Source organism: Mandrillus leucophaeus, unplaced genomic scaffold, assembly GCF_000951045.1.
Source record: "Mandrillus leucophaeus isolate KB7577 unplaced genomic scaffold, Mleu.le_1.0 Scaffold756, whole genome shotgun sequence".
Taxonomy (NCBI): Eukaryota; Metazoa; Chordata; class Mammalia; order Primates; family Cercopithecidae; genus Mandrillus; species Mandrillus leucophaeus.
Window position 1 is genome coordinate 1,278,843 of NW_012108208.1, and position 16,005 is coordinate 1,294,847.

The window sequence follows — 16,005 nt, forward strand, 5'->3', positions numbered from 1 at the left end:
TGTAAGTCAGAGCACTTTGGGAGGCTAAGGTAGAAGGATCACTTGAGGCTGAGTTTGAGAGCAGCCTGTCCAACATGGTGAAACCCTGTCTCTACTAAAAATACAAAAATTAGCTGGGTGTGGTGGCGCACACCTGTAATACCAACAACTTGGGGGCTAAGGCATGAGAATCGCTTGAACCTGGGAGATGGAGGTTGCAGTGAGCTAAGGTTGCGCCACTGCACTCCAGCCTGGGCGACAAAGTGAGACTGTCTGAAAAAATGTGGTGTGAATAGATATATGGTCCAAAAAAGGTACTTTTTTTTTTTTTTTAAATAAAATGAATGAGACTTGAAAACATTAAGGTACATGAAAGAAGCCAGACAGAAAGGCCAAATATATGATTTCACTAATACAAAATGCCCAGAATAGGCAAATCCAAAGAAACTGAATGTTTATTGGTGGTTGCCACTTAGAGGAAGGATGAAGGGGAGAAGGGGAAGTGACTGCCTAATAAATACAGGGTTTCCTTATGTGAATGATGGAAACGTTCTGAAACTAGGTAGAGGTGACATTTGCACAGTTTTGTGAATGTACTGAAACAACTGAATTGTATACTTTAAAAGGGTGAATTTTATGGTATGCGAATTATATCTCAATCAGAAAAAAACATTGGAGAATAACTTAAAGGTGATTTTCTACATAAAGTGGCTACTAAAAGTTATTTTTATTTCGATAGGGGTCTTTCAAATATTGTTAGAATTAGCACATAACAGTCATTTTAATATGACTTGAAATTGGGCTCATGGTAAACAATATAAAGGGCAAATATTAAAATGTCATCTATATAACAGATTTCTGCAAGAATTCTTAATCTTTGATTTACTATTTGGACTTCTAATTGTAAAATATTTTTAAAGTAAAATTAGGTCAGTTATTCAAATATATACAGCATAGAAAAACTAGCAAAATAATTTATATAACCAAATTTACACAACATCAAGAGAGAGAAAACTGTCAACTTGAAAACAAAATAATGGAAACAGGCAATGATTATCAATTGATGTGAAACTATCAGGTGAAAGTTTGACGAGGAACATAATGATTGATCAAGGTGACAATTAAACATGCTAAACACTATTAACATCACTAAAATGGGAATCAAGCAGACATTATGTGTCTCCTGATGTATATAAATAAGATGATTTTAGCACTACTTATGAAGCGTTTTTGCCAATGTATACTATACACGCACACATACTTATATTACTTAAAAATCAGCTGGGTGTGGTAGCTCATGCCTGTAATCCCAGCACTTTGGGAGGCCATGGTGGGCAGATCACTTGAGACCAGGAGTTTGAGACCAGCCTGGCCAACACGGCGAAACCCAGTTTCTATGAAAAGTACAAAAATTAGCTGCGCGAGGTGGCGCATGCTTGTAGTCCCAGCTACTCAGGAGGCTGAGGCACAAGAATAGCTTGAACCTGGAGGTGGAGGTTGCAGTGAGCTGAGATTGGGCTACTGCACTCCAGCCTAAGCGACAGAGCGAGAGCCTGTCTCAAAAAAAAAAAAAAAAAAAAAGAAAAGAAACGAAACGAAAAGAAAAAGAACCTGTCAAACTACCAGTCCACAGAAGATACTGGGGAGAGAGGAATAGGTTAAACAAAAGAACCAGATGAAATCGGCCAAATCCAGAATGTGGGGAATTTTACAGAGAAAATCACAGTTTCTTTAAAAAAAAAAAAAAATTCATAAAAAAAGGGGAAGGGCTATTATAAATAAAAAGAGGCTTGTGAATCATATAATTTATCTTCTAAATGGAGACAAGTTCACGAGAGGAAGTTTTATTTAATAGTTATCCCAGACAATGGACAGGAACTGGCATCACACTACTCAGAAGTGTCAATCATGTGCAAGGGCTCTTTCTCAACATCAGTTTTGTTTATGTGGGTGTTTTTTGAAATAGAATCTAATCAGATAATTTGAACAAACACAGTCTAAATATTAAATGATAAAGTTTTTACCTGTTAGAAATACATCCTGAAGTGTTAACAGGTAAGATGATATGTTACCTGTCTTCTGCTTTCAAACACTAGTGGGAGGGGATGTGGGAAAAATATATGAAAAAATATTGATAAAATGTTGATAAATATTGATGCTGTGTGATGGGTCCATGGAATTCATTTTATTGCACTTTTCCTTTTACGTTTGACAATTTTTATAATACAAAGTTCCTTGAAATGTTTAACATCACCCACCACGGCAGAAGGCATTTCTGGCTTTGATTTCCTTATGATGACAGATACACTCCCACAATTCTTACTTGCCAAAAAAATACTGGTTAGACTTAGTCATAAAATGGAAATCTCAAAGGCAAATCTTTAAAGAAGAAACAGCTGGTTTGGCTCAAAGAAAATGTAAAAATCAGTTTTTACTTTCCCACTGATAGATGCACTCAGAGTTCTTTTCTGAACTCACAGTGGGTGGTTTGGAGCATGTGGACACAGGGATTTGTAAGAACTCAGTGATGAGGTTCACATAGCCTTGAACATAAAACTGAGTCCGCAGGCCCAATTTGAGATTATTCTCTGTCCCTGGCAAAAAGTTGTAATTTTCACTTCTGCCAGCCATAAAATAAAATCTATTTATGGGGTAGAAGAAACTTCAAAAGTTATTTCTGAGTAAATTCTGTATTGACATTGGATACGTGTCTACTTTAATCATGTATTTAAGTATTAAAATTTTTTATTTTGGAGAATGCTCTAAGTATGCATAAGCATAGTTTAAGCATTATCTAAATGACTATTCATCTTTACCTTGAAACTAGACAAAAAGCAAAAGTGTACAGCTGTGCTTTTACATTGTCTTCATATTTGAAGCATGTCTTTTAATAGTTTTGTACGTGCCTGACATTTAGAGCAGTTAAACTAACAAACTACAAGCTTTCTGAGACTCTGGTCCAACCATATTTCATGGTTTTCAAATGCAAAATAATAAAAGTTCTTCATGTAATTTTTTTATATGACAGATTCCATTTCAGGCCAATATTGGCATTTACAAGAATTATGGAAAAGCTGGCCGGGCGTGGTGGCCTACAGCTGTAATTCCAGCACTTTGGGAGGCCAACGCACGTGGATTACCTGAAGCCAGGAGTTCGAGATCAATCTGGCCAACATGGCGAAACCCTGTCTCTACTAAAAATACAAAAATGAGCTGGGAATGGTGGTGGGTGCCTGTAATCCTAGCTACTCGGGAGGCTGGGGCATGAGAATCTCCTGAACCTGGGAGGCAGAGGTTGCAGTGAGCTGAGAAAAATATTAGAGATCTATGCTAATGAAAATTAAATTCATTACAATGAATGAAATATAGTTTCCAGGAAACTTCAATAAATTCAAACGTATTGCAATAGGACTATTCTTGAAAAGAAATTTTAAAACTATCATTTTCACAAGAGGTTCTTCAGTGATTTAAAATTTCAAACCATCAAGTCTAAGCGATATTATGCTTTAAAGACAATGCAGTATTACTGAGTTCCTGAGAGAAATGCTATTACCAGTATGAGCCCAAGTTGCCTTAATTTTTATTTGTTTTTCTAATTAAAGGCACCTAACTACATTTTCTAAAATTTTTCTTCAGAAAGAGCAAGAGGAATCAGGGTAGATTAAAAAAATATTTTAGGCTAGGCATAGTGGCTCATGCCTGTAATCCCAGCACTCTGGGAGGCCAAGGCATGTGGATCACCTGAGGTCAGGAGTTCCAGACCAGCCTGACCAACATGGAGAAACCGTGTCTCTACTAAAAATACAAAATTAGCTGGGCATCGTAGCGCATGCCTGTAATCCCAGCTACTCGTGAGACTAAGGCAGAATTGCTTAAACCTGGGAGGTGGAGGTTGCAGTGAGCCCGGATAGCGCCATTGCACTCCAGCCTGGGTGACAGAGCGAAACTCCGTCTTAAAAAAGAAAAAAAAAATTTATGCTTAAAGTAGTCCATCATAAGTGTATAAGTTACATGTTATGAATCAGCAATTTCTACTTTCCAATTAATCATTTGTAAAAGTGGTCAGGTATACACCATAAATTTTTGGATAATTATCATAGAAAGTCAAGTCACACTTTCATATAGAAAGAATAACTTTTCTAAAGAGATTATTTATAGTTGATTTGTCTCCCCACAACCCTGAGAGAGAAACTGTGTTAAGATAAATTTAGTAAAACCATGCTAGTTAGAGTTTTAAACAGCAAAGGACAAATTTGGCTAGTTGTTGCAATGAGCAATATGAACATTTCTTATAAGTTCAGCAAATGATTCTATAGTTTGGTGGATGCAGAGAAAACAAGACTAAATGAAATAGTGCAAAATTAAAATTATTTTAAAACCAATTGTGAGCAAAATAACTTGTAAGATTTCTGTGTAGCACCATGAACATTCATATATTCTTTTAGTGTTCTACAGGATTATCAACACAGTAGAGGAATATTAAAAATCAAACTTTTTCCAAGTGAAGGTTTAGACTTCAAGCAAAGTGGACGGTGTTGAAAACAAAACAGTAGCAATTGGATGCACTAAATATATTTAAGCGCATACTCTTGCAGTTCTATTCTAAATTCTTATATTCCTGGAAAATAATATATATCCATACCCAGTAATTTCCTGATGATTTAGCAGCAGTAAAAGTGGAAGCAGTTTTGATTACTATTGTGCAAACAATGAATAGTTTGAATGAAAGTAAAAATCCGTTCTATTTCTACAGAACTTCTAAGGCACTGTATTCTGTTTTTGCTACATACATATGGAAGGTATTTGACCTGCGAATCCCAAAGTTTCTTATTAGACTTACTTTCTGTTTCAGATACTGCAACATGGAAGTGGAGTCAATACATACTAATATAGTGGCCAGGCACACAGGAGCTGTCACTTGTAGCATGTGAGCACATAAATAATTTCAAGCTTATGGTATAACTGAGGCCATGTGGGTACAGACACTCTGCTCCTAATTAGTGGCTAAACTGTCTGTACAATTCAGGTAATGAAATCATCTCAAGTTATTCACATTAGCAAATACAACTTCTTAACCCATGACTGCCAAACAGGCATTTTGATCCTCATTTTATAAATGTAAAAGTGCGTGTTGAACTCTTCCTTCCAACCAAAGACTGGGCTTTCCTATCAGTGGCCGCAAAGAGGGTAGAGGCCTTGGGCTTCACTTACTCTTCATTCAAGGCACACCGGCGATTGGTGAGCGTGCCGTATTTCCTCAGCGTCTCGGTAAGCTCTGAGTAGAGTTTGTCAGCCAGAGACAGCGGGATTCCTTCCCACACCAGGATGAGAATCACAATCACTGCAGCCTCACAGGTGTGGCCAGCTCGCTCCCGCACCAAACACAGTAGCTTCTCTTCACTGCTGCTTCTGCGAACCACCTGTGCAGATCACCATTCCATCCCAAACACCCCCCACCCCAACCAAAACAAAACAAGGGTCACTTGCAGCAGATAAGGGCACTTATGTATGTATATTTTATCATGTCTAGGTCACAATTAGGGCAACATTTATCACCATGTGCAATTTGCCTTTTGCTGCCCATCTATAAAAAGTGGGCTTTGACCCTGGTATCAGAACAAGGAGAGATGCAAAACTATTCCTTAATGTTTAGCAACTGTAACAATGTTTATAGTTATACTATACCCAGTACAGTGGGGACAATTAAATGCTACCTGCATTAAAACCAGAGCCAGATGAAAGATATGTAAGTCTTAGTTCAAGGTTTTCACAAATGACAATGTAAAGATTAATTGAAGGTATTTAAAAGATTAAGGACCACTTCACATTCTAAGAAGGATTATACATTTAGCAGGCACTAGAATGGACCTCCTCCTCATCACTAAATTCTTTCAATTAAATACAGTTTGTTGATTTTAGAATTAATCTGCCTCTTCTTAAGAGATAACACATGATAAAAAATACAGGTAATATTCTCTTTAATTGGCATGGGTCTTTGATCTGGGTAACCCAATTCTCAGGGTTAGATTTACAAATCAAAATGCCCAAGATTTAAGACCAAAGGCTTTATTAAGTCACACTTACCCACTTAGCAATAGGACATCCCTGAGAACTTTTGCCTTCTTTACCAGTATAGATGACTCTTTCAATCCTAATAGCTTTACCCTTCTGTCCAAACCTTAAAGAAACCCACAGAAACACACACACATACAGTTAGCAAATAAATTCAAGAGGCAATCAAAATATTTGAACATTTGAGCATAACTTTATTCTATGACCACATCCTGAGAAATGAACGGTTTATTATTTTTTTTAAAACAGGTCGCCAAGCAAACTGGATAATAGTTTTTAAGCCTTGTTTTACCTCAGTATCAAAATGTACTGATAATTGTAATGAACTGTTTTGTAAATTACATGTGGGTGAAAATAATGGGAAAGTTCATTTCTATATAAAATTTCACAAAGCACAAAATTCAAGCTAGTTTGCCAAGTTCAGTCTTCTAAAACATAGACTATTTTTTCCCTTACTAAATTTAGCTATTTTAAAACTTGGGGAGTCATAACAGATTTTAGTTAGAACTGTTCCTCCAAGAATGTCTCACAATTTAGAAAACGAGGCTGGCAAATAATTAGTATCCAGCCATACTGAAAATATAGAATAGTCCTGGAAATAGACTATATCTTCCCTTATGACCAAAGCACCATCTACTGCTTGTTTAAAAAACAAAACAAAAGAAAAACCAAAAAAAAAAAAAAGGCACTTAGGGAAATTCACTATTTCTGCCAGGCCACTAGATGATTATTTAGTGAACTTCTACATGCTAATTTAGAAATGAATAATCTGGAAATGGAGCAAGAATGATACTGAATATGTCCTTGCTGCCCCGATGTATCCTAAGTACTTTAATAATAATACTGCCTACCTCTTAATGAAAAGGCACCCTAGAAGAAGAACAGCTCAGAGCTGTATAAATTTATATCAAAGGCCCTCTCTGCATTATCTCGCTCATAAGAGTCTTCTACATGCAGGAGTAAAGGCAAGTACTTGTATACCTGTGATTGATAGTGGGGAAAAAAAAAAAAAAAGGCAGCTGTAAATAGTATGTTTCTCTTTCTATTCAACATATCACACTTGCTCTCTTTTTATGGTAAAAGAAAACTTAGAGATAAGTACTCATTTGCAACACTAGGTGAATTTAATTCAGTGGTTCCTTTCTTACACCACACTTTACCATTCTTTCCGCTTTGACACTTTATTATCAGGTGGGAAAGCCAGAGTGGGACCTCTCGTTGGAGCCTGTGCCAGTACCTTGTGGCTGGCAGCCTTGCTGGCCGATTCCTGTTCATGCCTGGGTTTTCTGGCATCCATCGCAAAGTGGGCAGCCTGTGCCAGCTAGCAGACTATTAGTCCTGTCAAATATTGTGACTCTCTGGTGAATAGCACAGTGTGTAGTGTTGGCAACCCTAGAATAGCTAAGCCTACTAATAATTACTCAATTTGCAATTGTTTACTGCTTTGTGTGTGAAGGCTGGAAAAATTCTGACATATACAAAAGGATAAACGTTAATCTGCCCTGTGCCTTTGCGTTAATTACCTTTCTTCCATGATTTCTCTAATAGCTGCCACATTAGGACCTGCTCCTAGATGGGTATAAAAAGGACCTTCATCTTTTTCAATAATTTGCTCTGTTGAGATAATAGAAGATTATTATTTTAGACCTCAATTATACTAAATATAAAGGCTACATCCACAAAGCTTAACCCCCAACTACACATTATGGGCTCTAAAAGTGACTTTAAAAATTTTTTTTCTTTAAAATGAGTAAATTGATGGACTGATCTATTAGAAAATGTGCCACATAATTAAGTATATGTACATGCTGGTTGTTGGATAAAAATATATTACATTTCAGATATGGGATAAAAAATTATTTTGAACCAAATAAATGAAACTAAACAAAGAATACAGTGAGGGAATTAGAATGTATTATATGTAGTATCAATTACAATCCAATTTTTTGAGCTGAAAAAAAAATTTAAAGCTAACTGGAAGCCTACCTGTTACTTGGATTTTAAAATATTAAAAATAAAATTTCCTGCTCTATCCCACCCTCAGAATATTGCTTGGTTTACTGTCAAAGATACCCCTTTTTCCCCTTACTTCCCCACAACATTTAATTACTGTTTTGCAAATAAGAATAGTCAATCCAGACCCATATTAGTATGTACTTTACAACAATTTATGATGAGATAAAATCCTGGAGAGTCAGGCAAAAGGAAGGGGCTGTTGCAAAACAACAAAGATGGAAAGGTGGGAAGATAGGGTTGGGTGATAAGAGAAGAGTGAAGACAATTACAACTTACCAAATATTATCTATGAGATGTGTGGTGTTTTAGCCCAGTGAAGCAACTTAATAACCACATGCAAAGAGGGACAGTAGGAGTCCTCCCTCCATCCTCCTACACAGTGTGGGGTATCTCATTGCAAGAGGGAAAACATGGCACGGGTAGGCCATTAGCCACACTAATTTAACATTCGTGTTTTCAAACGTCTTTTACTAAATCTATGCTGCGTAGCTGTAATTAAGATCTTCATCTCTACCCATGTATATATCTACATCCATCAGCAAAAATATTTCACTATTCCTACAGACCTATTATATATCCTGAATTTTAACAAAAAGCTTTTTTAAAAAAAATACAGGCATACCTCGTTTTACTGTGCTTTGCTCTTTTGTGCGTTGCAGTTACTGTGACTTTTACAAATTGAAGGTTTGTGGCAATCCCAACATGTTAACTATGTCTATCAGTGTCACGTTTTCAACAGCATGTGCTCACTTCATGTCTCTGTATCACATTTTGGTAATTCTCACAGTATTTTAAACTTTATTATTATATATGTTATGGTGATGTGTGATCAGTGATCTTCGATGTTACTATTCTAATTTTTGGGGGGTGCCACAAACCGTACCCATAATCTGATAAATGTGTGCATTCTGCCTGCTCTATCAACTGGCCATTCCCCTGGCTCTCTCCTTCTCCCTGGGCCTCTCTATTCCCTAAAACACAACAATAGTGAAATTAGGCCAATTAATAACCCTACAGTGGCCTCTAAGTGTTCCAGTGAAAGGAAGAGTTGTATGTCTGTCACTTTAAATCAAAAGCTGGATATGATTGAGCTAGTGAGGAAGGCATGTCAAAAGCCAAGACAGGCTGAAAGCTAGGCCTTGCATGCCAGTTAGCCAAGTTGTGAATGTAAAGGAAACGTTCTTGAAGGAAATTACCCCAGTGAACACATGAAAGGTAGGAAAGCAAAACAGCTTTATTGCTGATATGGAGAGCGCTGTAGTGGTCTGGATAGAAGATCACGCTAGCCACAACCTTCCTTAAGTCAAAGCAAGGCCCTGACTCCTTTCGGTTCTATGAAGAGAATGAGGAAGCTGCAGAAGAAAAGTTGGAAGCTAGCAGAAGTTGGTTTATGAAGTTTAAGAAAAGCAGCTATCTCTATAACATAAAAGGACACAGTGAGGCAGCAAGTGCTGAAGTAGAAGCTGCAGCAAGTTATGCAGAAGATCTGTCTAAGATCACTGATGAAGGTGGCTCTACCAAACAGCCTACTATTGAAAGAAGATGCCATCTAAGACATTCATAGATAGAAGTCAATGCCTTGCTTCAAAGGACAGGCTGACTCTCTTGTTACAGGCTAATACAGCTGATGATTTTAAGTTGAAGCCCATACTCATTTACCATTCTCAAAATTCCAAGGCCCTTTAGAATTACGCTAAGTCTACTCTGCTTATGTAAAGTAATGGAACAAAGAAGTCTGGACGATAACACATCTGTTTACAACACAGTTTACTGAATATTTTAAGTCCAGTGTTGAGACTTACTGCTAAAAAAACAAAAACAAAAACCTCCTTTCAAAATATTACTGCTCAAGGCACCTAGTCACCCAAGAGCTCTGATGGAGATGCACAAGGAGATCAATGCTGTTTTCATGCCTGTTAATACAACATTCTTTCTGCAGCCTATGGATTAAGGAGTATTTTTGACTTTCAAGTCTTATCATTTAAGAAATATATTGTTAGTCTACAGCTGTCAAGACAGTCTTCTGATGGGCTGGGGCAAAGTACACTGAAAGCCTTCTGGAAAGGTATCACCATTTTAGAAGTTATTAAGAACATTCATAATTCATGGGAGGGGGTCAATATATCTACATTAACAGGAGTTTAGAAGTTGATTCCAACCCTCATGGATTACTTTGAGGAGTTCAAGACTTCAATGGAGGTGGTCACTGCAGATGAGGGACATGTAGCAAGAGAACCAGAATTAGAAGTAGAGCCTGAAGATGTGGCTGAGTTACTGCAATGTCATGAAAAAACTTGAAAGGATAAGAAGTTGCTACTTATGGGTGAACAAAGAATGTCTGAGATGGAATATAGTGCCAGTGAAGATGCTGTAAACTCTTCTGAAATGACCACAAAGGATTTAGAATATTATAAAAACTTAGTTGATAAAGCAGCAGCACAGTTTGAGAGGACTGAGTCCAATTTTCAAAGAAATTCTGCTGCAGGCAAAATGCTATCAAACAGCACTGCATGCTACAGAGAAATCTTTTGTGAATGGAAAACTCAATTGATATGGCATTTCATTGTTGTCTTATTTTAAGAAATTGCCACACACCACAGCTGTCCCAGCAACCTTCAGCAACTACCACCATGATCAGTCCACAACGATCAATATTGAAGCAAGACCCTCCACCAGCAAAAAGATTAGCACTCACTAAAGGCCCAGATGATTGTTGGCATTTTTTAACAATAAATTATTTTTTAAATTAAAGTATATATTTTTTAGACACAATGCTTTTGCACACTTAGTATATTACAGTGTAGTATATAAATAACTTTTATATACAGTGAGAAACCAAAGAGTCCTTACAACTTGCTTTATTGTAATATTCACTTTATTGTGGTATGTAGCTAAACCCACAATATCTCTGAGGTATGCCTGTATCATATTTTTTAATCAAAAAGATGAAATTTTAGAGAAACTGGAATCAAAATGAATATAAATCATAACATTCCAAATGTATAAACGGAGAAAAGGCAACTTTAGGAGCACTAAGAGTGTCAGCATTATAATTTCCTCCAACTCATGAAGACTGAAGATAGTAATTTCCCTATTAACCAGAAATCTTGTGAAACTAATATATTTTACCTTGAATTAAAAAATACTTAAAGTTCCCACATTAGACTGCATATGGTATTTTTTCATTTTAATAGATTATTTTTTCTGCCTAGCTGTCTCTCCAGGAGATAATATACAAAGAGCTAAATAGATGAACTGATCTAAAACAGATACATCCAAATTTTAGAGGGTCTGAATAGAAGGAAAAATAAACATGCACAATTATCTAATTCTTTTGGAAAAACTGCATGTAAGTGAAATTCTCTTTCACAAGACACAAGCATCAGTAACTTGACAAAAAATGTAAGCTTCGGATTTTTATGAGCCTTTACAAATTGCTGCCAGATTCAAGATTTAAAAAAAGAAGGAAAATCCCATATCTGAAGATAAATTTGCTAATTCTGGATAAACACCATGTGTCTCAGTACATTTCTGGCACTTACCTACACATCTGCATGATGGGAAATCATATTGAGTCTTGACAGGTGTATCCAATAAATTTTTTATAGGAGTATCTAGTAATTTGGAAGGTGACTCTATAAAATTATTGAGAACAGAACCAGCTGTTCTTTTGGTTGGTGTCTTTTCTGAAGAAGTTGCTTGCTGCTCTAAAGCTGGGGTGTGGCTATCAAGTTCTGCAGCAGTGGTTTGTCTAGTCAAAACTGTGACTGGCCCTGACATTTCAACTTTTACTTGCTTCTGTGATTTGAGAGTAAGAGCCTTATGGTCAAATAATGACTTGGCCTGAAACTGCTTCAGATGCTGCTCCATGGTCTCAATGATGCTCTTTTGCTGCACATTATCACAGCTTGGAGGTGGATTCTCTTGCTTAGTTACCTTTTTCCATGTTTTGTTTTCTGGTGGTGCTGTGTGCATACAGGCATGTGGCTTGGATCCAGGTTCCACCTTAATTGGCCTGTGCATCTGACTATGGCAAGACTCACTTTGGGGTTGCTGTGTTTGCTGCTGTTCTTGCTTGTGTAAGAGATGCCACCTTAGAGCAGCATGCTTTTGAATGTCCTTCTGGGGAGGGGTCTGAGTGTGACTTCCTCCCTGGTCAGGCACAGGAAAAACATTTGCTTGGTTATGTATCAAGTACCTTTGCTGAGCAAGTTGCGCAGCTTGTTGACCAGACATATCTTGGTTTCTACTTTTATATCCCTGTAGAACTGAAGCTTGTTGTGACTTCTGCTCCTGTTCTTGAAAGCACCTGTGAAGAAGATCTTGCTTTGGGATCACATTATTTGGAAAATATTGCATGTGATGCAAATTTTGGGTCTTGTTTCCTGCAAAAAGTTCAGGATGTGTAGTCTGTTCTTTATTCTCTGAAACTAAGTGTGTATTGTTTGAACAAGAAACCTGTATTTTGCATGCACTTGATTTTACGGTCTGACTATAAGGGGAATTTCTACTATTCATATTCTGTACTTCCTCCAGTCTCATTTGGACATTATGGGTCTGGAACTCACTTGATTTTGAATACTGATTTTCACCATGAAAACATTCTTCCACTTTAATCTGGCCAAAGAATGATCCTTCTCTTTGCTGATCATTGTTGCTTTGGGGGTGAGGAAAAGTCTGGAGTATTTCTTCTTTATTCTTCATTTGTAATTTTTGCTGCTGTTGCTGGTTTTGAGGGAGATGTGAATTCTGGGATGGTTGTGTTTGTGCTGCCTGTTTATGAGGCTTATGTTGCAAAAGGTGTGAGTTTGAAAATGGCTCAGTCTCTGAAGCCTGTTGATTCAAGTGCTGTTTCAACACTGGGGACATAAGTTTTTCAGTTTGGGAATCTGCTCTTTGTTGAAAATGAAATCTAGTGCCACACAGGGACTGCACATAAGCTTTGGGTAAATGGTTTGTTTTGGAGAAGTGCACCTGGTGTGAGGATTTTTGGAACTGGAGATGTTGGTCCACTGCACCTTGGGACTGCCCTTGATTCATTTCAACTTGGTACATTTGTGACTTGTGCTCCAGCTGTGTTGTTTTCTGGGTGTAAGCTTGCCTTGGGAGCCCCCCAGGCATGTTGGAATTTCCAGTGTATTGTTTGGAGGTCATTTGATTGGAGAGATTGGATTGATACTGAAGAACTGATGGCAGTGATGCCTCATTACGTTTTAGATGGGATTCTGCTTGGTGAAAATGAGGGGCCTTCAATTCAATCCATCCTGGTTTCAGATAGTGCTGTGTTGGGGGCACAAGATCTCGTGTTTGTTCCTTGTCTCGACCCTTCAGAATCTCTTGCTCTTTGTTTCTCATCAACTGCTGGCAGTTGTCCTGTAGTTGTCCAATGCTACCAAAAATTGGTGTGTTATGCTTGAGGTGTTCTGACATTGGTCTTGTTTTCTCAGAACACAATGGAACAGTCATTGTCCCTGCAGTCTGTATGTCATTCCTGTTCACATAATTATTCTGAGGCCTTTCAGAAAGCATCGGAGAAGGGCTGCATACATGTGTAGATGGATTAGGACTCTGGGAAGGTGGTGCCTCAGGTTTACCCTCTGTTTTCACTTCCCTTAAAAGTGTTGTGTTACTTTGGTTGGGGTAGTGGTGGTGTTCTTCTAAAACTCCACCATTCAGAGTGCTTTTTCCTTCTGAAGGAAGCTGAGGAACCTGTGAAAGAGGAGGAGGAGGAGATAGAAGCAGTTGTGATGGTGGTGGTGGTGGTGGTGTGGTAGTGGCAGAAAAGGAATCTTTAGTGAACACTGAGCTTTGCTTGAAGTAAGCACCATTCATTTCATTTTGCTTTAAATACCGTTCAGAGCTGCCACCAGGAGCTTGCAAATTGCTGCTGGAACCTGAACAGAATTCTTCACCAGACGCTAGCTTTGTGGTTCCTTGGATGTTATTTTCTGCAGGAGATGGGCATATCTCAAAAACTGATTTTTGTTGTTGTAGTTGTTCTGGTTTCTGAAAGGGACAGGTGTCGAGCATTGCAGCTGGTTTACTGGCATTATCAGCATCATCAGCATCACAGGCCTCAGTCACCACTGCAGCTGGCTTTGGAGGCAGCTCAGAGTTAGAGGTCTGTGCGGAGTTGATCTGCCCTGAGGTATGCGATGGGTGAGTGATCTCACAGGACAACTCATTAGTAGCCTGACTGTTAATGGCATTTATGTGAGATGTGGTTTTCTGCACCGCAATGGAAACACAATCTGGATAATATTGAGACAGTGTTTTTTCCAGGAGTTCACCATGTGTGTGTTCCATGGAAGAGGCAGAAACTGTAGCACCATTAGGCATTAGCACTGCCTTGTTTTTAAGTAATACAATGTTCTTGTCACGGTAATTAGCACTTTTCCCCTCCTGCTCATTCAGAATCTGAAGTTCTGGATTTTCAGGCCCACTGCAGTTATGTGTTGAAAAACTGGTGAAATCTTTAACCGCATTTTCTTGGGCTACAGAGCTCACAGATTCTTTCTTATCACTCAAATCGGAGACATTTGGTTGACTGCTTTCACCTGGATTTCTTTCTTGGCTTACCCCGAAGTTACATCTTTCTCCATTAGCCTTTTGGTCTTGTTTCAATTTCTTGATCTGAAGGAGCCCAGAGAGAGAAGGTTCACTAACTGTGCGTTTTATTCCTCCATTTTGCAAACACTTGGAATACCCTCTACTTTCTTGTATAAAGTCAGGACTCACACGACTATTCTGGCTTCCCTTCATATGGGGTATTCCATAATAACTTTTGAAAGACTGCCACTTGGTGTCTCCATTTACTTCTGGATGAGTTCTCTCAGGCACTGGGCTTCCATTCTGGAGCTTTGTAGCCAGAGGTTCTGTCTGGCAAATGGGAGGTGATGGTATCAGGAATGGACTTAGTCTGTTGCCCTCAACATGGTTGGTTCTATCCTGTTCCATCAGGCTTGCTTCGGGGCCATCCACAAGGCTGCCCTCTAGTTGAATTCTAAAGAGCATGGAAACAAAAATTAAAATGTGTTTATATAAATATATATATATATAAATACTAATATATCTTAAGGAATAATTGTGCATAAATATTAGAATACCTAGACATAGCAAACTGATATTTATTTTCATGTTTCATAGTGACAACTGACAGTTACTCAGGAAATAACCATTCTTGTCTACCCAGCAACTCTCAAATATTTATGGTCATGGAGAACAAGGGTGATCAAAATTACCAGCTAATGTGGGAAGTTCATATTCTTAGTTGTTAGCATCAATTTCATTCCCAAATAATTTTTTGCCAAAATGCTAAAAATAATTGAAAAATACCAACTTTTCTTTTCTCTAGCACTTCATTTATCTAATCACTTGCTAAGTTCTATCAACTCTACTTCCTATATATTCCTTTAGTCATCTTGACTGCTACTTTATAGCTCAGATCTTCTCTTTATCACTGTGCCTCCTGATCTACTGCAGGTTTTTTTTTTTTTTTTTTTTTTTTTTTGAGTCTTACTCTGCCACGCAGGCTGAAGTGCAGTGGCATGATCTTGGCTCAATGCAACCTCCGCCTCCTAGGTTCAAGCGATTCTCCTGCCTCAGCCTCCCAAGTAGCTGAGATTACAGGTGCTTGCCACCATGCCCAGCTAATTTTTGTATTTTTAGTAGAGACGGGGTTTCACCATGTTGGCCAGGCTGGTCTTGAACTCCTGACCTCAGGTGATCTGCCCGCCTTGGTCTCCCAAAGTGCTGGGATTACAGGCGTGAGCCACTGCACCCCACCTGCAGTAGCTTTTTAAAAGGGTTCTCCTCCCCTAGCCCCGTCTGCCCTTCCCCTCCAGCCCTTTAAGGTTCCCTTTAATTTGTTATCAGAAGGAATGTTCTAAAATGCAAATCTGATGTCATATTCTCTTTAACACACTGGCTTCAACTTGC

The 16,005-nt window shown here is 38.1% G+C and overlaps 1 protein-coding gene and 1 long non-coding RNA gene across 2 annotated transcripts in view; one reads left to right on the forward strand and one right to left on the reverse strand.

Moving 5' to 3' along the window:
• LOC105529232 overlaps positions 1-16,005 on the forward strand; it is a 172,610-nt gene that overhangs the window by 95,870 nt on the left and 60,735 nt on the right. The window lies entirely within an intron of this gene.
• Positions 1-16,005, reverse strand: part of TET2 (tet methylcytosine dioxygenase 2) — a 131,678-nt gene that overhangs the window by 30,497 nt on the left and 85,176 nt on the right. Inside the window, exons 3-6 of the mRNA XM_011966332.1 lie at positions 11,610-15,070; positions 7,575-7,665; positions 6,064-6,157; positions 5,191-5,399 (exon numbers count right to left, since the gene is read on the reverse strand). Of these exons, the coding sequence (XP_011821722.1) occupies positions 5,191-5,399; positions 6,064-6,157; positions 7,575-7,665; positions 11,610-15,024 (3,809 nt within the window). The 5' untranslated portion in view covers positions 15,025-15,070. The remainder of the gene's footprint in view (positions 1-5,190; positions 5,400-6,063; positions 6,158-7,574; positions 7,666-11,609; positions 15,071-16,005) is intronic.